Here is a 25,440-nt window from a genome sequence, read left to right on the forward strand (position 1 = left end):
GAGTGCCTATCACCCATGTTTCCAGATATATATATACTGTTAGTTTTAGTGGTGTATTTTGGTGCTTCTATTTCACCTCCTATGTACCATAGGTTCTTGTTTTTAAAAATAAAGCATTTCATATTCTCCACCAAGGTAGTGCCCTTGCTCAGCTCACATTAGACTACAAGAAGCCTAGGGTTGCAGATTGTGAGTAAGCCCTTGTAGAATATCACGTGTTCTGATGTCAAAAATAAAATTAAATATTTTACATAAAACATTATAACATACCAATCTGAAAACTATTGCCAGAAAAAGAACAATTAGGAATGGGGACACTTTATAGCAAAAAGCATATCATTTAACTCCAATTACAACCATAGCTGTTATTTCAGAAGGCTGGGCCTTAAAACAACAGGTGTGTATGTTTCTGTGTCGATGTTGATGCTTTTCTGTTTGTGTGACCTTGTGTTAACGATGAAAACTCTCAGACTTCAACCAAGCACAGGTTATTCACATGACCCCATTGCCTTGATATAGCCAACGGACGCTATAACTCCCGAAGCCAGGCGCTGAGATCCACCGATAACAAGAAGCGCGATGACGAGGACGACCTGCAGCAGTTTGGAGTCCCCTCACCACAGATTGGTAAGTTCTACTCACACCAGAATCCGCCCTCATGTGTTGTCGTCATCGCTATGTCGTTAAACGTTCCTTATTCTAAATGTCTAGCTGGCAGCCGTTCACAAGTATCCCTTTTTCTTCTTATCCTTTTGGGAGCCCATCACCTCAACAGATTATAGTGGAAAGATGTGTGGGTGTGATGGGTGAGGTGTACTACTAAGTTGAGTTTCTGCTCTCCATTGCATCGTAGATGTGAATAACGTGTCGGTGTTTCTATTATGAAGCAATGGACAACACAATATGCCACCATTCCTACTGTAGACAGTCAAGAGCTCACAGTGCATTGTGCTTTTCACAGATTGTAATTGTTTGTGTTTTGTTAAAGACACGCAGAGATTATGCTGGTTTAGATGATTAGGGACATCTTTAACCTTTATTTCTTGATTTTTTTGTTACACCTGGATTACTTTCTGATACAATAAGTTGAGATGTTGTTTGGAGTGACATCATGTTGTGGCACGCTGCATATTCATGAAACTCTAAGGTGTAGGAACACAACGTAACATAGGACCGTTGAGCAACTTTAGATAAAAACCTTACATCGGGTAATGTGTTTTTTAAATCCTAAGACACTCTTTCACAATTGGGTTTGCATATCTGCTTAGGCAGGTCACATTCTTAATGCAAAAATAAAGAGGTAGAACTTTAGTTTCTCCCCTTTAAAGATAAACATACACAAACATAATGTGGTAGTTGTTGCACCGGACAATAGTAGAGCACAATTGCTTTGCAATGTACTCTTGGTAGTGGAACTAGAGGATTGAGCAAGATATTATGCCCCAAAATAGTCCACCTTTGGCGTTTGAAAAATAGAGTAATTGGTCTGTTTCATTCCCTTTAACAAAGCTAGATAGAACAGTCCAAAATAAAAGAAAACACTGTATCTCTTGGAATCACTGATTGGGTCAGATTGTTTTTATTAGGCAGTGTATTTAAGGGGTTAAAGGTATGTATGAAGCATCTGACTGTATGAAAACTAAAGGTGTTTCAGTTGGGTGGCAGAGTGCAGTGGGTGGGTGCGCACCCACCTCTCCTCCTTATGCCTGATTGGAACTGGCCGCTGATGGTGCACCAGCAGCAATGCAAAATACTATGTGCTCTGAAGCAGTCAAATGGCCGCAAAACGGATGCCAAGGTAGTCCGTCAGCAAAGCTGTGCGCGTTGTACCAAATGGTATTTGACAAACAAATCCTTGTTTTTGGAGGAAGCCAAGTGCTGACTGAATGTGGGCTTATCTTTCATGTGACCCACAAAAAGAACTACAAGTTCACACGTACAATGACTGTTTTGTAGTGACCTACAGCTTCTGCCCCTTCCTGGCTAAACAGGAGACAACGGGGCCAGAGCAGACCATGCTGATCTGGAATGAAAGATTATGAACCCAACAAATTGCTTGTCAACGTTGATTTCTAATTAAGCAAATTGGGGCACCAATTTGAATGCAAATTTGGGTTCGGAAGGAGTTTGACATTGTAAAGGGAAGTGGGCTGTGCCTCAATTCACAGGCAATAGGAATTACATATTATTTTGAGCTAAAACAGAACAAAAACCTCCCACAACTCACTGTGTTGAATAAAAGCCCTTTATTCAGGAGTCAGGAGCTCCTTTGGAGGGCTAGAAAGCAACTCAGACCAGTCAGTTTGCTTTTCTTGTCTTAACTTCCTCCAGTGTCGCAAGTTAATTAAAAAGAGGCGGCAATTGTGGTTCAATAGACCCTCTCAGTGCCATTGTCTGGTACACGTAGAGGAACAAGAAAGACACACTCACATCCGCTGAGGCCCCGGCCATCTGCCACCAGGCACGTCTGTCAACACGCTGCATTCTTCCAAAGAGTAAACTTATGGTCGCCATTCATGCAACCACAGGAGGAGGGCTTTACTGGTTGAAAGTTGCATTTTGAAGGAAGGATTATTGTCAGAACTCTGAGGAAAGCGGGGGTGGTACTATAGAGCCGGATTTTCGCATGCCGACCACAAATAAAGCCTTTAGCAAACAGTTACTGGAGGACGCAACGTCAAGTGAGGTCACTCATCCGTCTCTTTGTCCAGATCCTGCAGGGTCAGCTTGGCTTTCTTGCTATTTCCTTTGCTCTTCTTTTATTGTCAGTGCTGGGGAACCCTCAAAGGAAAAAATGGTGACCTGTACTAGATTTGTAACTTTGTCATATTTAATATAGCCTGGGAGATAAGCAGTTGTATGATTTTGGAAAACCAGTATGATGGCTTAATGAATCGCAGGGGAAAATGTAGGTACTCTGTCTTTTACCATGCCGGTAGACGCTCTGGCTAGGAAATCACACTTTTCCAAGAAACCTACAATCCAAGAAACCTAGATTGAAAATGTTTATAAGTTTTCATAAACTATTTGGATCAAGTCATGTTGTATCCAATTTGCATTATTTAACAAAAACTCAATAGGAGCCCCCACTTTTTGCAACTGGTGACTTGCCCCGACCACCTCCCCCCATCCTCTTTCATCCTGAACAGCATTTTTACTGAGGAGTTGTCGGCAAGTCTTATCTTCCAACGCCTTCATAAGTCTAAATTTGTGTAGTCGATTCAGCTACGGTGAATGATAGGTCTGATGGAGGGATCATAAACTTACAATTTGTGTAGTGACTCAGTAATGGTGAATGATAGTTGTGATAGAGTAATCATAAACCTACTATTTGCATAGCATAGTTGATTCAGATATGGTGAATGATTGTTCTGATATGAGGGATCATAAACCCACAACCTGTGTAGTTGATTCAGATACGGTGAATGATAGTTCTGCTAAGCGGGAGCATAAACCTACAATCTGTGTAGTCAATTCATCAAGGTTGAATGATAGTTTTGAGAGAGGGTTCATAAACCTACAATTTGTGTAGTCAATTCAGCTACGGGGAAGGATAGTTCTGACAGAGTGATCATAAACCTACAATTTGTGTAGTCCATTCAGATACGGAGAATGAAAGTTCTGCTAGAGGTATCATAAACCTACAATTTGTGTAGTCGATTCAGCTACAGGGAATGATAGTTCGGATAGAGGAATCATAAACTTACAATTTGTGTAGTCAATTCAGCTAAAGAGAAAGAAAATTCTGATGAGAGATCGTAAACCTACAATTTGTGTAGTCCATTCAGATAGGGGGAATGAAAGTTCTGCTAGAGGGATCATAAACCTACAATTTGTGTAGTCGATTCAGCTACAGGGAATAATAGTTCTGATAGTGGGATCATGAACCTACAATTTGTGTAGTCGATTCAGCTACGGGGAAAGAAAGTTCTGATGAAGGCACCATAATCCTACAATTTGTGTAGTTGATTCAGCTAAGGTGAATGATAGTTCTAGTATGAGGGATCATCAATCCACAATTTATGTAGTCGATTCAGCTAAGGTGAATGATAGTTCTGATAGAGGGATCATAAACCTACAATTTGTGTAGTCGATTCAGCTACGGGGAATGATAATTCTGCTAGAGGGATCATAAACCTACAATTTGTGTAATCGATTCAGCTACAGGGAATGATAGTTCTGCTCGAGGGATCATAAATCCACAATTTGTGTAGTCGATTCAGCTACAGGGAATGATACTTCTGCTAGAGGGATCATAAATCCACAATTTGTGTAGTCGATTCAGCTACAGGGAATGATAGTTCTGATAGAGGGATCATAAATCCACAATTTGTGTGGTTGATTCAGCTACAGGAAATGATAGTTCTGATAGAGGGATCATAAACTTACAATTTGTGTAGTCGATTCAGCTACGGGGAATGATAATTCTGCTAGAGGGATCATAAACCTACAATTTGTGTAATCGATTCAGCTACAGTGAACGATAGCGCCGATAGAGGGATTATAAACCTACAATTTGTGTAGTCGATTCAGCTACGTGGAATGAAAGTTCTGATAGAGGGATCATACATCCACAATTTGTGTAGTCGATTCAGCTACAGGGAATGATAGTTCTGATAGAGGTATCATAAATCCACAATTTGTGTAGTCGATTCAGCTACAGGGAATGATACGTCCGATAGAGGGATCATAAACCTACAATTTGAGTAGTTGATTCAGCTACGGGGAATGAAAGTTCTGACAGAGGGATCATCAATCCACAATTTGTGTAGTCAATTCAGCTACAGGAAATAATAGTTCTGATAGAGGGATCATAAATCCACAATTTGTGTAGTTGATTCAGCTAAGGTGAATGATAGTTCTGATAGAGGGATCATAAACCTACAATTTGTGTAGTCGATTCAGCTACGAGGAATGATAGTTCTGCTAGAGGGATCATAAACCTACTATTTGTGTAGTCGATTCAGCTACAGGGAATGATAGTTCTGCTAGAGGGATCATAAACCTACAATTTGTGTAGTCGATTCAGCTACGGGGAATGAAAGTTCTGATAGAGGGATCATCAATCCACAATTTATGTAGTCGATTCAGCTACAGAAAATAATAGTTCTGATAGAGGGATCATAAATCCACAATTTGTGTAGTTGATTCAGCTAAGGTGAATGATAGTTCTGATAGAGGGATCATAAACCTACTATTTGTGTAGTCGATTCAGCTACGGGGAATGATAGTTCTGCTCGAGGGATCATAAATCCACAATTTGTGTAGTCGATTCAGCTACAGGGAATGATAGTTCTGCTAGAGGGATCATAAATCCACAATTTGTGTAGTCGATTCAGCTACAGGGAATGATAGTTCTGATAGAGGGATCATAAACCTACTATTTGTGTAGTCGATTCAGCTACAGGGAATGATCTGCTAGAGGGATCATAAATCCACAATTAGTGTAGTCGAGTCAGCTACGGGGAATGATAATTCTAATAAGAGGGAGCATAAACCTACAATTTGTGTAGTCAATTCAGCAAAGTTGAATTATAGTTCCGATACAGGGATCATAAACCTACAATTTGTGTATTCGAGTGACTGCAGGTTGTGCACACCTCGTCTGTATGGCTTCTTCTGGCGCCCCGAGAGATGGCTCATTTAATTTGAAAAGGCCACTTTCAGATAAGTGGGAGCGTGGCTCTACACTATGCCACGCCACGAGCCTGACAGAAAGATCTTGCCTTGTAAGCTTGCATGGCTCAGGTGTAGACCCCTCTGCCCTCGAGGCACCCCCATCCTCGGCTCTCACACCATCTCCCACGGTTGTCTGGCCTCTGTCCCCTTGTGCTGCGCACGGTGGGATTAACTGGAACTGCGGAAATCTGGCAGAAGGCATGGATGTAAAAATGGAAATCTATATGCAGATTTAAGGAAAAAACGCTTGGGTGAAAGGAATAAAGTGATACTGCCACGCCGCCGCATTTTGACCAGTCTCATAAATCGTAAGATGTTTTACACAAAGACAGTGTCCATAAGAGCTGTCTTCTCCTGTTAACAGGACTCTGCACAATGCTTAATATTCGAAGGGCACACTGCAAAAATGTAAGTGTCTGTCTGGATGCTGCGATGGTAATATTACTGGTAAATTTTGATTATCTCTTCTATGTACATTTTTTCCCATTTTCCGAACTTCTTCCTCTCTTTCTGCCTCTCTCTCTCACTTTATCTCTGTCTCTCTTGCCTTCCATTTCTCCCACACTTTTCTTCACTCTCTCTCCTTCCCATTTCTCCCTCCTCTCTCCCATTTTTGGTCACTCACTGCTGTACTGAAGGTACGACTTTCTGTCAGCTTCTTGCTGTGACGGGTTTTGATTCTATTTCTTACTGTCCCTCGATAGCTATTCACAGCACCACCCCTGGGGGCCGGTATGCGTCCCCCGCCATGTTCCTTCCTGCTCACGTCTCACAGCTCATTCACTGCTGTTCTTACGATGGACACTAGGTGTCACTGTTACTACTCAGCTTTACAGCCTTCGAATTGGCCTCGTTTGGAAAATTAGAATCGTGCACTCACTTCGGTTTATGAACTTTACATTGCCTTCCCTATGGAATTATGAGAGTCTACCCTGCTCATCAGTTGCACACTTTATTGCTTTTGGCACTTACATATGGACCTATGACATGATATGCTTTCCTGACCCTGGCTTATGGGTTTAAAGGGTCTGAGATCATTCAGTCAACATTCACACACATGTGGACCACTTTCGAAGTGCCAAATGTGACACCTATAGAGAACCTGCAGGCATGAGTTCTAGTGTAGAAATTAAGGTAGCAATTAAGGTCATAGGACCTGGCACCCAAAGCTGGATGTGGCTTAACGGCTAGAACGGCCGCACTCGAAGCTGGGGACCAGGTTCAAGTCTGGCGGTCGGTCCAAACATTCTGTGATTCTGGGCAAATCACTTAGACAGGAGTTACTACAAGACCTTGTAAGTGGGAGGGAATGCTGCTGGACCTTCATGACGTCAGGAACATTCACCCAACCTCCACTAAACCTTTGTTTTGTCTGAATCATTAGGTAGAAGTTGAGCAGGGTCGACGTTTGCCTCGGATGGGTGTCTTGCATCTATTGATCTGCTTGTAATCAGCATAAAATTGGCTCCAGGCCCACAGATTGCAATTTGAGCGGGAAAATGAAAACGTGTAAAAAAGAGAGAGGGCAAAACAACTGTGCAGGACCTCTGTGCTTGGAGAATCGGGGTTCTAAACCCCAATATCTTGGATAAAGTAGTAACAAAGAAATGTGTGAGAAGGGGACAGACACTCTCTCTATATAAAGCATCTACAACTAGGGTCAAGTAGATCCGTATCTAAATGGCATATTTGTGTCTAATCTGCACTTGCAGTGTCATAGCTCCTTGATGTGGTCTCTTAGGCACTTTGCGACTTACCCCTGAGGTTATTTTGACTGTATTTCGGGGGGTTTGTGTTCTGGAAGGAGTTGGACATCCCACTTTTCATGACTAATTGCTCTGGAATAAGATGGCTTACTTTGTCTGAACGCTGATCGAGAGAATGTAGATGTCAACAAGGGTATCGTGAGCGGGTGATGACTGCGCTAGCTACTTCCAAAGACGCCACACGGAGCAGGTCAACCTGGAAACCTTCATGTCCAGCGTGGTCACTGGGTGCTGTGAGCCCCAAAGAGCTCCTTCACTGCCCCCCTTCTTTAATGTTGACACCAAGCCCCTTTCGGGATCATCAGAGAGGAGGACTTTGATTCATCTCAAACTTGGGTTCCAGAACAGCATGCTGAGTGGCGTAAAGCACTTCAATTCCTCGTCAGGGGTAGTAAGCGCTCTATAAATGCAATTACAATTACAATTTCCAGATGTTTGCTGATGATATTCAACGGGTAAAATCGGGCTCTCCTTTGGACTTCGGCCCCGCTCACGTCCTCAGAGAAATTTTCCTGGCCTGCCCTGCCCCTCCCCTCACCCTCCTTAACGACTCGCTCAGCAATGGTGTCGTCCCAAACTTTCACAAAGCAGCGGTTGTTCTCCCAATCTTGAAAAAACCTGGCGCCGATCCCTCATCCCCTTCCAATTATCGTCCCATTTCCCTGCTGCCCTACTTGGGAAAGGTTTTGGAAACCCACGTCACCAACACCCTGAGCACCCATGTGGAGGCAAATCACTGCCTCTCTCCCTGCCAGGCGGGCTTTCGACCTCTACACTCCACGGAGAAGGTAGTGATTTCAGTAATGGATGGATTTCCCGAGGGCATTGACACCAATCTCTCGCAGGCCCTTATCCTCCTGGACCTGTCCGCCGCCTTTGACACAGTGGACCATTCCATCCTCCTCACCTGTGTCAGGGCGGCGGGCATAGAGGGCTTAGCCCTCTCATGGCTTGAGTCCTTCCTGTGCGACAGGGCTCAAGCGGTCCACCTTGCTGGCTTCACTGCCGCCTCCCGTAAGGTGGAGTGTGGCGTCCCCCAGGGTTCATCACTTTCCCCCCTTTTATTTAATTTATACATCTACCCACTCATTTTTATGTTACAGCAGCTGGAGGTCACGGTGTTCAATTACGCCGACGACCTCCAGCTAATCTTCAATCTTTCCCACTCCCCCTCGTCCGCTCAGACTGTTCAAACTGTTATGTTATTCATTCAGGACTGGATGAACTGCAACCACCTCAAGCTCAATCCAGACAAGACTGAGCTGGTCTTGACTGGGGGTGGTTGCAGTCCATGGTCCCCATCTTTTTGGCCCTCATCACTCGGTGCCCCCCTACTCCCGGTCCCTAAAGTCAAAACCCTTGGGATTCTGCTTAACTCTCAACTTTCTGTGCACTCCCAAGTCAGTTCGGTGGTATCCTCCTGCTTCTTCTCTCTCAGGATAATCAGGAAAATATCCCGCTTTTTCTCCCTTTCGGCGCTAAAGGTTATTGTAATGGCTATGGTGCTCTCGCGCCTTGATTATGGAAACATAATCTACAACGGCGCGCCGGCCTACGCCATACACCGCTTGCAGCTAGTGCAGAATCAGGCTGCCCGCCTGATTCATGGATTGCCCAAATTCCATCGAGCCACCCCATTGCTGAAGGCACTGCACTGGCTGCCCGTGAGAGAACGGTCCTTATTCAAACTAGGCTGCCCCATCTTCCAGGCCAGGATGGGCACTGCTCCTGAGTTCATTTGCTCAGCTGTCAGTCCCTACTTACCGGGCAGAGAACTCCGCTCTACTCACATGGCACTCCTGGCCATACCCCGCTTTAAGAAAAAGAAAGCTGGCGGGGCGAAATTTGCGGCCCTTGCACCGGTGTTCTGGAACTCCCTCCCCCTGGCGCTCCGAACTTCATCTTCTTATTTAGAGTTCCAGAAAAACCTGAAAACTTTTCTCTTTTCTAGTGCTTTTGCCACCTAGTATGTCCTTTCCTGCTGCTGTTTGCTGGTCGTAATCTTCAAAGCGCCATGAAACCGCTTGGTATAAGAGCGCTCAATAAATGTTTTTAAATTCAAATTCAAATATCCACATGCAGATGGACACTGGTGTTGGGAGATGAACAGACCCAAGGGGGGCTGCTGGACATTTACACCCGAAGGTGAGGAAGCAATCATGTCTTCAGAGTGGTACAAGCAGAAGTAAGTGCACGTGATAGGGGTGGGCTTGTAGACCACAATCCCTCTGCCTTTAAATAGACCGGGGCCTGGGGTCGCCACCGATAACTCCAGCAGTGTGGTCATGGCTTTGTCGTGATTTGTTCTATAAGGAACATTCTACAGACGTAGTAGTCAGAGTCAGATATTACCTCTTGCCTTGCACGGAGATGTCCTCCCCTCTTGGAGACGCTACGTACAACATGGGCTACTGCAACTCTCTGCATACTTGTCCCCTTGGAGACGCTACGTACAACATGGGCTATTGCAACTCTCTGCATACTTGTCCCCTTGGAGACGCTACGTACAACATGGGCTACTGCAACTCTCTGCATACTTGTCCCCTTGGAGACGCTACGTACAACATGGGCTACTGCAACTCTCTGCATATTTGTCCCCTTGGAGACGCTACGTACAACATGGGCTACTGCAACTCTCTGCATACTTGTCCCCTTGGAGACGCTACGTACAACATGGGCTACTGCAACTCTCTGCATACTTGTCCCCTTGGAGACGCTACGTACAACATGAGCTACTGCAACTCTCTGCATACTTGTCCCCTTGGAGACGCTACGTACAACATGGGCTACTGCAACTCTCTGCATACTTGTCCCCTTGGAGACGCTATGTACAACATGGGCTACTGCAACTCTTTGCATACTTGTCCTCTAATTAACTTGATCAGGAGAAGGCAAATATAAACAGAGCAATAAAGACCATTTTGATACAGGAGACAAGAGGCAGAGTTATGCCCAGACTGACAACGGTGACCAGTGTATTGACACTTGCCCAAAAACCCATTGGCGGCATCGGTCCCGGGTACCTCCAAGATGGCCTCCATCATCCTCTCTGAGAACAACATCCTGTGCAAACATGGACATGGGCTTCATAAATACAAAATCCAAGCTGCAGCCTATTCCAGAGACCAGGTTGTTAAACATTAGCAAGGCAAAACATATCACCTCAGGTTAAGGAAGAAGGTAAAGATATGAGTAGTTTGACAGGAATTTGGCAGGAATTTGTTTAGTTAACACAACAACCATAATAAGATAAGTACACCTTCTCTTGTGAGGTGCACCCCTGTGTGAACGTCAGCAGAACCTAACGATGCTCTCTGCTTGCATCAGACGCGAGCACAGGAGTAAGTAGTGTAACGAAAGGGTGTAGGTAGCTGAACAGTGGCGGTGCTAGTGACAGGTCCCTGGCAAACTCAGTAAGTCAAAGTAGCCATAAATTGGGCAAAGTATGGGGGTTTGGTTTGGCCTGTTGTAACTTGTGATTCACCCACCCCCATTACTTTTAGATGATTCAAAGACGTGTGGTCATCCCCAGGGCCGGACTGGCTACCGGGCAGTTTGGATTGCTGCTGATCTTGGGGCTGATTTTGTTGATGGGGAGCTGCGTGTGCTAAACGAAATTCGTTTTGCTTTAATTATTTCGAAGCACACATAGGTCTCCATGAACAAAATCTGCCCCCACCGCAGTGAAATCAGCCCCCAGCTCGGCAGCATTCCAAACTGCCCGGTAGTCAGTCCGGCCCTGTTCATCCCTTAACCACACAAGCTGCACAACCCCATTGAATGTGGTTCAATAGTGATTTTCCAGGAAGAAGTATTTTTTGCAGAATTTACCAATGGCGCCAATCATCATCCGAGCTTAGTAGGGTGTGTTTACTACCTGGGTCCAACCCTCAGAATGTCTGCTCAAGAGCAAATGTTCTGTCCAGATGGGACTACCCTCATTTCTTGTATATTAGTCTACCTGGTTTTTCAAAGTGCCGGGACATTTTGAGGTGGGGGTCCAGGAGACATAGTCCCACTGTGTTTAAATCTATTGAAATTGAAATCCTGCCACCAATTGCATACTGATCAATAAATTGTCGCTCACTCAACCAATGGCAGTGGAAAGAGCTGAACCAGAGCACAAGTTCATGTTGTATCATTCATCCCATCCCTGAGGCCAGACTCACTTAACCAGAAATTCAAAGTTTCAAATTAAAAGCTAGAGGTAATAACTTTGCAGGCACCTGGAGGCCTGAGATGACCAGAGTGATATGTTGCGATAATCTAATGTCGGCTTCCATTGGTTCCCTAATGCACCTGCATCATGCACGAGCGCACACAGAGGGGTATGGAAATTGGTCGTCACATTGCTAATGGGGCTCATGGTGTTCAGAGCAAGAGCGGAAATGGACCGGCTTTGGTGGGCCCGGGGGCCATTGCCTGCTCTGTAATTTTTGCTATGCACCATATACTAATTCATTACCTCTTGTTCCAACGGCGTATCTCTTACAGCGCATGAGTTTCAATATCTACCAAAATTTTAAATGTTTTAAAACAAAATGGCAATATCGAGAAGCATATCTGAAGAAGGTCTTCTTTAAAGTGAGTTTCCAAGACTCTTGAGTGTTCTGCACCATAAAGCAAATGATGCTTTGTAGGAATGCTTTGCTGAAGCCGGTCATATGCAAGAGTTTTTCAAATGTAAATCCACCACTGTTGCTGGTCTATATACAGAAAAAGGATCTGGAGCCTGAATTGGTAGCTAGCTGCTGCATCCATTGCACTGAAGTGCACACACCGTGGACTGCAAAGAAAAGAAAATGGCTCCCAGGGCCTTGCTGCGCGTGCTGCTCTGCGGCATTCCCGAGAGGATTCCAGAAATGGGAAGCCTGGCTAGCCTTAGTCCGACGGCGCTGATTGCCAAGCGCAAAGTCCTTAGAGTTTTAGAGGGTTATGAAATTTAAGAGGATCCTATGAAAATGATCCCCTCAGCTGCATCCCTACTGACTGATTTTCTTTTTGGAGGTGCTAGAGATGAAAATGACTGGAGAAGAAAAAGAACAGCTCTTGGGGCACTTTTTAATTCTCTTCAAGAATCAAAGCAAGGATCGGCCCTCAGCGGCGCTACACTTTTTAAAAAGTATTCAGTGTATTCAACGTCTACAAGCAAAATCTTACTTTATGTGCAATCCTGGATAATCAGACCTAGCTACTCCTACATTGTCACTATTTCATGCTTAATGAGCTGAACCTTAAATCTTTTACTAGTCGCATTTCGATGATATGAGGTAAGAAACTCCAAATATGGATTCACCAGGATCACCCAGTATTGTGAACAAATGGAGTGGTGCACTATCCCAATCGACTATTTCAGTAACAATGCAAAGTATGTTCTTTATTTCAGAAATGTTCTTTATTGGGTAATCAAAAAATCAGGGTGCAATGAGCCTCAGCCAAAACGTTTCGTTCAAAAAGGTTGAACTTCGTCAGGGCGTGTATTAGTATAAAAAATCGACGTGGTAATCAGAAGTGGAGATGGTCTCCTGTTGGGTTGGGATGGGGAACAACCATGACAACGCAGGGATTACAACGAAAGTCAATACAACGACTTTCGCTGGCGGGCGTTGTTGGATAGGGAACAGTTTAATTTTCTATCCAACACCTTCCGTACTGTCAACGTGGGCTGGAGTTGGAATAGAAAATTAAACTATTCCACTATCCAGTGCCCTCCAGCGAAAGTCGTTGTAACGACTTTTGTTGTAATCCCCGCGTTGTAATGGCATGCGGGGTAAAAGCCCGCGTTGTAATGCCTTACAACCGTTGGGACCATGACAGAGCAACGGGGAGGTCCAGCTTCTCTGAATGCTGTATGACTTTTTGTCGGCATGGGCGAAAGGCAACCTCCCCAATTCCAAATTGTTTTGTAGTGTTTTTTGTGACTGGGAAAAAAGAAATTCCCTGTGGTGAAAGCCACTCGAAAGAGATTTACTTCAGTTTTTTGCAAATGCAAAATTACCAACCATTTCCAAGGTGAGAAAAGGCCTGAAAGGAACCTGTGAATACTTATAAAGAACAGGTGTGTGCGTGTTGTAAAACCATGTCTGGGCCCACAAACTCACCAACTCGAGTGTGGGTCATGCTCCTGCATAACTGTATATTCAGTTTTAGCATAAAGTTACCCAGGAGTAAATGTAATAACGCCTGCCAGGTCACCACGCGCACACGCACACACGCACCCACACACGCGCTCGCGCGCAAGCACACATACACATACACACACACACATACACACACACACCACACACACTCTCTCTCTCTTTCAGTCTCACTGTCTTTCTGTATGCTTCTTCCTCTCTCTCTCCCTCTCTCTAATATCCTGTCCCTCCCCACCCCCCGCCGTGGCGCAGTGTGTTGGCACAGGAACTAATTACCGGTCCAATTCCACCCTGCCTCTTTGTAGCACATTGGGTCTCTGCGATTTATGGGCGCCAGTGTTGGCATCCACTTCCTTCCTCCTTGTTATGAGCCCACCTCGTCCCTCGTTAGCGATTCCCCGTGTACGCGGGACCAGGCAAGTAGTGCGGTTCTAGCGTGTCCATTACTGAGGCATAATTAGCTATGGTAATGAGCTCGCAGACTTCTGTGAAGAAAACAGTGAGAGAAAGCAACAAAGAGAAGCCTGTCTGCCAAGAGTCTCGAGAAGTAGCCAGATAAACGTAATTGAGATTGGAACTAGATGGAAATTTGCAAGAAATAGCAAATACCACCCCCCTCAATATTTGTGACTGGGCAGATTACTAATGTAATTCCAATCCCAGAATATTTTAGGAAAATGCATGCTTTGGTTTTATGGATTAATATAGAAAGAGGGGTCCCAGAACGGGATGGCAGATAAAACACACAAATCGGGAAAAAAAATAGGAAAAAGTTACGTAGATTTAGAGAACAGTGTTATTTATTCACAGAGTACTCAAACACATCTTGGTGTACATTGCATGAAAGTATCAATTGACAAATATTTGTGCCCAATGACCAGGGAAGCGGCGGAGGGAAAAAGTGAAGTGGTAGAAAGTAGTGCAAGGTAGGGAACGTGGTGCAGGTCAATCATACTTATTTCCAAAAACAAAGGAGACAGAATTTCTACTGGCTTCCCACGGGAGTCAGACATTGGTACAAAAAATGTTCCAAAGATTTCAAGCAACCAAACTTCTGGAATCAGCAGTATAACTCGTGCTAGGGGTAGAAGCTGGTACGGGGGTAATAGTCTACGTTTCGACCCTGAACGGTGTAGGGTAAGTAGTCCCCAGGTATGCTTTGGGTGCGTTCATGCTTGAGCTTAGAAGGGAGTTTTAACCGTGGCGTCCAAAGTGGGTTCACATGTTGGGATATCAGGTGACTCCATGTCACTGCTATACCTCTTTTCAAGCCTGTGGCTTTAATTATCAAAAGGGAATTCCAGCAAAGAATGAGACAGAGTGATATACCGCAGAGTCAATAGTGTACAAGTTGTGCAAAGTGTGGGAGTTTAGCCCTCCTATAAACTGGCTATATTCAGGTCACTAAATAGTGATCTTACAATCTCTTAACTGATTCAAGGATGCAACTTAATTGATGACTCAATTAAAGGAACATTTACAAAATTCATGTCTTGCCCCCACCAGCTAATGCAGCAGTACCTCCAGGGGAATTCTCCTGCGGCAATGCTGTGCACGGTGGATCACTCAGGTGTATTAAACCAAGCTCACATTTTAGACTTTGCAATATTTTAAGGAATAGTGGCAACATTTCCTATCATGACCTTAAGCAGTCCACCAATATTGGTTAAGTTTTTTTAAGTAGCTTAAATGTTTTCAAATGGGACTCCCCAATTTAGCCTGGGGTCAAGTATCCACAATGTGGTCATCTCAATCATTCTGAAAGTTATTTTTTTCAAAAAAGACTTCCAGACTAGTTCAGAGGACATCTTGCCTTCTTTACACAAAATAGTTTCTTGCCTTTTCCTATTTCAAGCAAGGCATTTGTTTACCTTTTTACTTAAGTTTTCCCACATATCTGACCTGAAGAAGGTGGCAACCACTGATTTAGTGTGCTGAAACATCATCATTCCCTGGTTGGATGGAAATTGAAGATCATGTCATAATTGATGTGTTGATTGCTTACATAAGTGCTTACAAACGATATTACCAGTTTGTAATACTAGTGCCACATTCTTTTTATAGGTATAACAATGTCTTTAACGGAAGACATTTTACTTGTTTATGCTGCCTTGAAAACTCTCATTTTCACTGTAATAATCCTAATATGTTTTGCTGTTTACATTATTTTAAGAAAATAAATATATCTTTTTGACACGGTTGAAAATTGTGTTTGAGATCACAATTTTTTTTCTGTTTTGTAGTTGCTTTCCTGTGATTGAATTACCCTCACTACTATATTTTCATTACATTTAGGCAGTACCAATGATTTGTAGGTGCAGTTCCTTGGTTGCTTTCCGGCACTAGAATACAGGCACAACAAGCATTGAAATGGCTGCATACCATACTACATGGGCTGGTTTACATCTTTTGGTTACTTCATATGAAATTGAGGATGGGTCAGGATACTCTGAAAGTGTTAATCTTGATTTCATTAAGTGAATTCAGCTAAGAACTTCCAGGGACCTGTTTTGTGGGTCCTGTTTCTTCTATGTTGTTTCAGGTATGGATTTTGACTGGCCGCATATTCCATGTTATCCTGGGCTCCTTCTACAACCGTTAGGAATCCTTTGGCTCTCAGAACAGCCTGGGTTGCTGAATAGGTCGGTATTGGGGCTGGTGCTAGCAATCTTAATATTAATTATAGCTTTGGTCCTTCCCATTCTCATCAAACCCTGCGATGGGTATTGAATAAACTATGCCCTGGTATATCTATACTGCCTTGCAGCCCGGCCTACCCTTTCCGTTAAAACTTTGCATGCTAGCTGCTGGTTGGTCTTGGAGACTTCATGGTAGTTCATTGGGTGTTAGCTGCTCCTTGGTCAAGGAGACTTCATGGTAGTTCTTGGGGTGGGGGTTGGTCTTGGAGACTTCATAGTAGTTCATGGGGTACTGGTTGGTCATGGAGAATTCATGTTAGTTCATGGGGTGCTGGTTGGTCATGGAGAATTCATGTTAGTTCATGGGGTGCAGGTTGCTGGTTGGTCTTGGAGACTTCATGGTAGTTCATGGGGTGCTAGCTGCTGGTTGGTCTTGGAGACTTTATGGTAATTCATGGGGTGCTGATTAGTCTTGGGGACTTCATGGTAGTTCATGGGGTGCTGGGTGCTCCTTGGTAATGGAGACTTCTTGCTAGTTCATGGGGTGCTGGCTGCTCCTTGATCATGGAGACTTCTTAGTAGTTCATGGGGTGCTGGCTGCTCATCGATCATGGAGACTTCTTGGTAGTTCATTGGTGCTGGTTGGTCTTGGACAATTCTTGGTAATTTATAGGGTGCTGGTTGTTGGTTAGTATAGGTGACTTCAGGGTAACTCTTGAGATGCTGCTTGCTGGTTGGTCTTGGAGACCTCCTAGTAGTTCATGGTGTGGTCGTTGATCTTTGGAGTCCTCATGGTAGTTCATGGGGTGCTGGTTGCTGGCTGGTCTTGGAGACCTCATGGTAATTCATGGGGTGGTGGCTGTTGGTTGGTTGGTCTTGGAGACTTCATGGTAGTTCATGGGGTGCTGGTTAGTCTTGAGGACTTCATGGTAGTTCATGGGGTGGTGGTTAGTCTTGGGCACTTTAGGATAGTCATGGGATAGTAGCTGCTCCTTGGTCATGGAGACTTCATGGTATTTCATGGGGTGCTGATTGCTGGTTAGTCTTGGGGACTTCATGGTAGTTCATAGGATGCTGGTTGCTGGTGGTCTTGGAGACCTCATGGTATTTCCTGGGGCGGTGGTTGGTCTTGGAGGCCTCATGGTAGTTCATGGGGTACTGGTTGCTGGTAGGTTCTGGAGAATTCATGGTAGTTCATGGGGTGCTGGTTCCTGGTTGTTCTTGGAGACTTCATGGTAGTTCATGGGGTGCTGGTTGTTCTTGGAAACTTCATGGTAGTTCAAGGGGAGCTGTGTGAGTGCTGGTTGAGGAAATGTAAGTCATGATGCATTGCGTTTTGCTTGGTTACTGTAGGAACCCAGTAGACAAAGGGGACAGTTTCCCTGATAAAAGTCTATGGAGTTTATGTTTATAACATGGACCACAGCAGGCTAAAAAGCTGCCTCCTTCCAATCTCTCATGTGTAGTATGGCAGTGTCGAAAGCATCAGAAAGGATATGTCAGACACACACAGAGCTGTTAAAACACTGCCCTGCTGAGATGTCAGCGGCTCTCTGTAATTGCCAAATCCCAACCAAGCGACTTGTTCTGAATGGAACCCCCATTCTGGAATAGTAATGTCCCCATAGGAGCGTTAGTCCTTGTGAGTAGCCTTGCATCACACTGACCAACAGAAGCAATAATCATCGGCTCGTGAACTTTTCGGCTTCGGTCACCACGCACACCTATTGTCACAACTATAGTTACCTTATTAAACCATATGCAGATTTTAGACTTCCAGGAAGTAATTACCATATGCTTTGCATGTGCTCCAATCCTGAATTGATTCATTCTAACAAGGGGATGTGGCTGACTGGGGCCTGGACACCAGAGGTCAAATCCTGTCCTCTAGGCTCAGATGTCTTTTCTGAACCTGGGTCAATCCCTTTATCTCCCTTTATCTCCCCCTCTTAAAAATTTGCAGGCACTTGGAAATGGTCCTAACATCTCTTTCCAACACCTGCATTAGTACATATTCTAATTATTACAGTGAAAAAAGTTATATTTTAGAAACCATTTGAATATTTAGAGTTCTTCGCTTCCGTCATCAATATGTCGTCAAACATCCTTGTTAAATCATTAGACATGTTCGCTAGTCCTCACAAAGGTATTCACCTCACAGGCCAAGTGGGAAAGGGTAAGGAATGCAGTCTCTATCTTAAAAGCTATTTTCCTTGTATATTTTCGACATATATTGAAAAGTCTGTAAAGGTTAATGAGCTGTAATGCTAATAATAGCATGCAAAGCAGCATAAAAGTGAGTAGATCTAATGTTAGGGAATGAAAGATGAATATTGTAAAATACAATTGTAATTTACACTAGTCAACTCTTTAGCAGCACAGGTGAAATGCACTTGAATAGATGGATGCCAAATTTACAAAGCAGATTATGTAGTTTATCCTGATTTTGACAGTTTGTCAAACATATCAGTGAGCATGTTCTATGATTTGGTGTAAAAGCAGTAGTAAACATAAAGGCATTTGTATTGAGGAAAAGCAACAGATTCGTTGAGATTCTTAATGGTGATGAAAATTGCTGTAGATAAAATCTCAACATGTACATTTACATTTGCAGTTTTTGAACCATGGATTTATGGATCAGGCAAGAGCATCCGAATAAGTATACCTGATTAGAAAAGTGCACCGGAACATTGAAACAGTCATTTTACTAATGATCCAATTTTTCCTGGAAACATACCTGATAGGATCTGACATTAAGTTCTTTGGCACAGTAATTGATTCCATTCCATGAGCATCAAGGTCCTTAGATGGAAAGAAATAAGTGAAAGTGATGGCAGCCAACAGGATAATTTAATGCAGGTTAATTAGTCGGAATATGCACACAGATGGAGATGTGCAGTCTAGTCATCTCATGCCCTTTAAATCTCCGCAACAGTAATGCTGATTTTAATGCCATGAGTCGGATGTGGGTGTGCGTGTGTCAGGCGAGGTATGAATCGTGGTTTGGATCGTTTACTTTTGCAATTGCCAATTGCATCCCACCTTCCATGTGTGGTAGGTGCCCGTACCTGTGAATTGCTGCCAATAGAGTGTAAGGGAGTGTATGGGATCTCGGTTGGATACGACACACTGTTCTCGGCCCGGCACCATTGAAGGGAAAGCCTGAGAAGTGATACTACTTATTCAGTTATATCCCTATTTACCAATACCATAACCATATCATTGTTGTATACCGTTGCAGCAATACTATGTTAATGATAATCCAAATTGGTGTTGACCAGGAATATTGGATGAATGTAAGGAGTTGGTATTCCCATGACCTAAATGGTTATAATATGTAAAAAATGTGCAGAGTGCATAAAAGCCCTAATGGAGTAGAGAATAATGGTGGAGTCTAGTTGTGTACACACTGAAAGAAGATGGCGTCCATCCCTTGGGTCTGGAACAAAACAACCTAGAGCTCCCCAATGTCAACTCTTTATCTTCTAATAGAGTCATTACAAAATGGCAGCCACTGTGTTGAAAGGAAACAAAGTTAGAACATCATGAATTTACTGCCATCTACCTGATCAGACAAAGACTCCTTTAAGCCCCTAAACCTCTTACTCCACAAAGGCATATTATTGACCTCTTTAACTTCACCAGCTTTCAAAATGCACCAAACATGCACATTGGGCAGGAAAGAGAGTGTTGGTTGCAAACTTACCGACTTCTCCCACCTTTTAATGCTGGAAGACCGGGACCCAAAATTGCTTCCAACACGCTTTGGTAAACCAGATTAATCGTAAGCCTTAAAACAAACATTAAAATGGCTAATTTAAAGTCAGTTTCAGTGGCCAGTATTTATAAGATTGTAGTTGCATTCAACCTGTAGGGCCTTGATTTACTGTATGTGTGGCTGGAATGATGCATGTTGCAGTTGGATATTACCAGTGTGCTGCCATGCATATATTGAATTGGGTTATAGTTACATCTGTCATTTACAGTACTGTTAAATACAAGTTATATGGTAGCAAGCACTATTTTTAAATAATTTAATGTGAATATTATATTAGTATTTGAGAAGGGGCAGATAGCAACCTGCAATAATCTGCTTATTACCAGGTTACCACTGGCTGTATCTTTACCACACATGGTTAATACATTACTGCCTGTGGTAATTACATTACTGCCAGTTGTCTTCATGCAGAAAAATAATGTCCAGATATGGTGGTACTTACCACCAAAGATAGATCAATTTGAGAGGGATCTTAAATGGGGTATACCTGCTAGCCACTAGCTATCACTACAAGTATTGATTAGTTGTGGTCACCGGCAGTGGTGTCTGCCACAGCAGGATTTTATTCAGCTGCTGGAAAAGATGCTCATAGCAGGAATTCATGTGTCACACATACATTCTATTTTTAAGGTCTTCATAAGCGCTATCAGTTGTATTTCATTACCATTGCAGTTGTAATTGCCATACCTGCTCAATGACCACTTGGATTACAAAATGGTTATTTTGATTTTGGAGAAATGGACCTCAGTGGTATTTCTACTGTAAAGGGGCCCTATTTTGAATAATGCTGTATAGTACAGTGGCAACAGGTGGGCATCGGTAGGTACCAGGTGAAAAGAATAGGCGCCACGTTACCCAGGTCAATAGGACTTAATACGAAAGATGCTGATAGAAGCGCCATTCAATTTTTGCTTTTGGGTAATTCTCCAGCAGTCATTGCACTTTAAAATCTAAATCACTACTGATGATTCATGTTTCTTTTTATGCTCTTGTGGTTGGTTGTGTTTATTCTGAGACAGACCATGTTCATAGTAGTATGCCCGCATATTGTTTTTATATGGCAATAAATCCTGGAGGTATTTTCATGGTTATGTTCTTCTGCTCTGGTGGTATTTGGTGGTCACCCAACTTTGAGGAGAAAGCTTCTCCCAAACACTGGGGTTTGATTATCTTTACCAAGGAGCTGTTTGCGGCCTCCTCCCATGATAAAGTAAATCTTATTTGACATTGGTAGGTTATAGTTTAAGAATCCAATGGTACTTTTCCTTACTGTCCGAAGTGTCTTGCGCATTTTGATTAAACTCTACAGTTATCCGCACAGTGGGTTTACTGGTTGACCTTCGCCGAGACAGAAAAGTGGAAAAACACACATCAACTCCCATTGATAGATATCTCTTTGTGATGCATATACTCACATACACTCACAATTCAGTGACTTTAAATATTGTCATCACAACTGCAGGTCCTCGGTAGTGACTGGTAGTGAACCCTTTCTGGTATAGCCATGTTGGATAAATATATGTTGTTACAAGAGTAGTGATGTCGGTTTCTGTCTTAGGTTAATTAAAGGCTCCTGTGGTAGATGGATGTCAGACAGGCTTCAATTGTATTAGCTCATTCTGTAGAGTTTCCACAGGTCTAGTTGTTGAATGTTGTGTCCATCAATACCATGTGGGGCTAAAACTCCTGTGCATGTGTGGAGAGTTTTCCAATGAGTCATCAAAGAGACTTTGTGTAAGCAACCAATTGTGAATGGGTGCAAACATTTGTGAGATGGGTGCAGCAAGAAGTATAAGCTTATGCATGTTTTGGGTGCCATCACATGATTTGGCAGGGGTGTGCCTAACTTGTGGCAGAGTTAGGTATTTTGAGAAGTTCCTTTTTCCTGCTCCTTTTGGTATCAGGCTCAAGAGGCGTCGTAGGATTCTGCTCTTTGCATGTGATGTGACCTCTTGTGAGTCTGTTGATTCTGAACCTCCTCCAGGCAAGTATTGCAGACTGCATTTTCATAGCTCATGGACAAAATGACCAAGTACACTTATATTTTTGGAACCCAGGTCACACACTATAATATTAGGGTCATATTTTCTCAGGGTGATGCACAATTCCTCCCCTCTTCTTTCACACGTCCCCGAAACAGAGAATTTTTTCTAGTAATGATATTTCAATTAGACAATTAAAACCCTTAGATGTCTTAAAAAGTGACTCTCTGTGATTCGAGTGCCGAGGCTTCACCTTCTCTTCTGAACCTGACAGGTGACCCGGCAGCGGAGGAGTGGTCCCCTTGGAGCGTCTGTTCTACCACCTGCGGGGAGGGCTGGCAAACCAGGACCCGGTTCTGCGTGTCGTCTTCATACAGCACCCAGTGCAGCGGCCCTCTCAGGGAGCAGAGGCAGTGCAACAACTCGGCCATCTGCCCAGGTTCGCAAGAAGCCTTCAGAATACCGTACAAATGAAGATACCTCTTCCGTGTGTCCTTCAGGATCTCCCATTGTCCCCTTCAAGATGAGATCTTTCAGGATCCTACAAAATTTACAATGACAGTTTCAGGAGGCCAGTAGGAGAGTACATGCATACTAGTTCCCATTTCAAGTAGGTTTAGTCTTTGGGTGTTTAGATGATATAATGAATCCCACATTTATAAATTGATATTAGAAAGCAAATTTATGAATACAGAGGTGATGATCCAAATTTACAAACTGCTCTGCCCTCTAGATTGAATATTCCACTTATAAAAATGTAAGTTCTTGGAAAGTACCCCTTTTATGGTCATTTCAGGTTATCGTAGGTACCCCTTTGCCCCATTTAGTAACTAAAACTGGATTATGCCTTTTAAATCATATTGCCAGCTGCCATTGTTTGTTTTGTTATCCTATTTCCAAAAGAGGCTCAGTAAATGAACCAACATCCGACCAGTCAATCAGTCTGTCTACTGATCAGTGCATCAATAAATCAATCAATTAACTTTTCACTAATTTATTCAATCATTCAACCAACTAATAAAGCAAGTATCTAAGCACATCAATGAATCATTCAACCAGTAATTCATGCAACTAATCAATCTACTAACCGATCAAGCATGTCATCAGCCATTAAATCAGCAAAATAGTCGCACATCATCACTTACACCAAAGGGATCAACAACATAATAAAGCAAGCACAGAAGGCAAAATGGCATCAAAGATGGCGGAATCAAAGAAAGTCAATGGTTGCTGATGGGGATATGGAATACCATATTGCAGGAGGTGTATTCGAGAAAATGTACTTATTATACAAAATGCTGGCAGATAGCAAAGCCGTCAGATAACAGTTACTTGACAAGCATGTACCCTTCAAAGGAGGAGCCGAGAAGTTCAGCAAATACTGTTGTATTTTATTAATACCAATGTTAGATATGGATTGGTGTCAAGTCCTACTGAGGGTCATATTCTTAAAGGAATTTAACCACTGCAAAGTCACATAAGTGATGCAGACTTGCTATGGCATTTATTTTCCAGTGCAAAACCTTTTTGCGCTGCAAACTTGTCCTTTTGTATCGCAAATAGTGCTTTGTGCCACATGTGTAAAGAGGGTGTCGCATAAGTTGTCCTTGGGGATTCCCACGCTACCACCCATGATTTTCTATGCAAAGCCAGACTACAAAGATTGTCAGACCTGCTTTTGTGTAATGAAATCATATTACTTTGAGGCAGGTCAAAGTCTAGCGAAGAGATTTGATTTTTCCTAGCATTTCTAACATTGCATGTGTCTTGCACCATAAAACACACATCCAATAAGGGAAATATTTTTCAAAATTGTCTAATTATAGGATTTTGCACTAGACGGGTATCATGGTGCAAAGCAGCGCTTCAACTGTGGTTGCTGCATTGTACTATTTCTTTGTAAATCTGCTGCTGAGGGTGGGTGTGATGTGCTGTAACAGGCTATGCTGATCATTATGGGAGCACCTGTAGTCGGCCCTTACTGGAGTCTTCAGTCCTTGTAGTAGCTTTGCCTTCAGAGTGTCTCCATAGTGTATTTGTGTTTATACCAAGACGAGGGGATCCAATATATTTCTTTAGAGGGGTGGATCCAGTCCACATTTTGCGGATACCCGCATACATTTACATATCAACGATCTATCAAAAAATCAAAACAACGTTTGCATATTCAGTGGTTGTCTTAAACAACATCCAGTCCTCCTGGCCTTATTTCAGACTCTCCTTCATTAGGACATATGTCAGTGAGCTCAGGTCAAGGCCTGGCAGCATTTCAGGAGTCCAAGGCAGTAGGGTGTCCTCGCAGCAGCTGTGACATCAGATTACAGATAAAGAGTGTGAGATATCAGATACTGACACATGATGTCAGTTCACCACACTGAGTGATTGCACCTGAACCCCACCTTGCATGACCTACAGGTCGTTCTCACAGACCAGACCAGGATTGGTCAGTTCTGCTTTACTAGTGAGGCCACATTGGGAAAGTGATCAGAGAGACAGACACGTGCACCTGTTGAATATTGCTGACCTCCACATTGTGCCTACGGATGAAGCAGTCTAGAAGACATAAATGTGTGGCACACAACGCCAATAACAAAACAGACGCAATGGAACCCCAAATGGTGTTGTGAAGCAATCGATTCCTGCCATGGATTGTGCAAGGGTGTGTGTGTGATGTCAAGGATGAGTTTTGTACTGGAATGATACCCTTCCAGTACAAAAGGCTATACTATGACATAGTTTAACAGTTTCCCCACTTTGTATGTGTGCTAAACAGTGCAGCACACATGCACAGGTAAAAATGTTTTCAGAAAACAAAACTGTCTCAAATGTTATGCCTACCTGGAGGATGCGTAAATTGTTGGCATAAATCCTGGTTGACCAATGTTAGAGGAAAGGGATTTTTGTCAAAACCTATGGGTGGTTGCATGGGAACTGGTGTACAACCCATGGTACATCCCCCATGACACAAAGTAGTGCAAAGCAGAGCAAAGGACTTATTTGTGTAACTTTAGGCTAATTTCTAAATTGGGATTTGCATTTTTAAGTAAATCTCAATCCACCACTTTCATACGGTTTGCTTCACTCTGATTTCGCAAATCCAGGGCAATTAGTTTGTATATTTCCCCTAGAATGTTTTTGAACATGTGCAATAATCTCTCTCACATAGCATAACCCCAGAGGCCAAGCTTCCATCATATACTAAAAGTGTTCTCCTGCTCTTGCGTGATTGTGCTGCTCTTTTCTCAAAATCTTATTCTGCTATAAAAATGAATATGTGCAGAGATAGAACATTGATCTTGGTCCCAGGGCGTAAACTTCAATTTCCAATGGTCATCCCATAGCGATCTCTATAGGTAATTTAAAGAACATTTGACCCGGCAACTAGAAAGACTTTTGTAACAGTTACTGAGAAACCAAAGAGTTACAGTTCTGCCTTCACTTCATACATCATTCTCACAG

The 25,440-nt window shown here is 43.2% G+C and overlaps 1 protein-coding gene across 1 annotated transcript in view; it reads left to right on the plus strand.

The window, feature by feature from the left end:
* The window catches only part of ADGRB1 (adhesion G protein-coupled receptor B1), a 473,955-nt gene that overhangs the window by 215,501 nt on the left and 233,014 nt on the right, over positions 1-25,440 (plus strand). Inside the window, exons 3-4 of the mRNA XM_086966285.1 lie at positions 520-627; positions 22,256-22,420. Coding sequence (XP_086822411.1) covers positions 520-627; positions 22,256-22,420 — 273 coding nt within the window. The remainder of the gene's footprint in view (positions 1-519; positions 628-22,255; positions 22,421-25,440) is intronic.

Source organism: Lissotriton vulgaris, chromosome 4_1 (genome assembly GCF_964263255.1).
Source record: "Lissotriton vulgaris chromosome 4_1, aLisVul1.2, whole genome shotgun sequence".
Taxonomy (NCBI): domain Eukaryota; kingdom Metazoa; phylum Chordata; class Amphibia; order Caudata; family Salamandridae; genus Lissotriton; species Lissotriton vulgaris.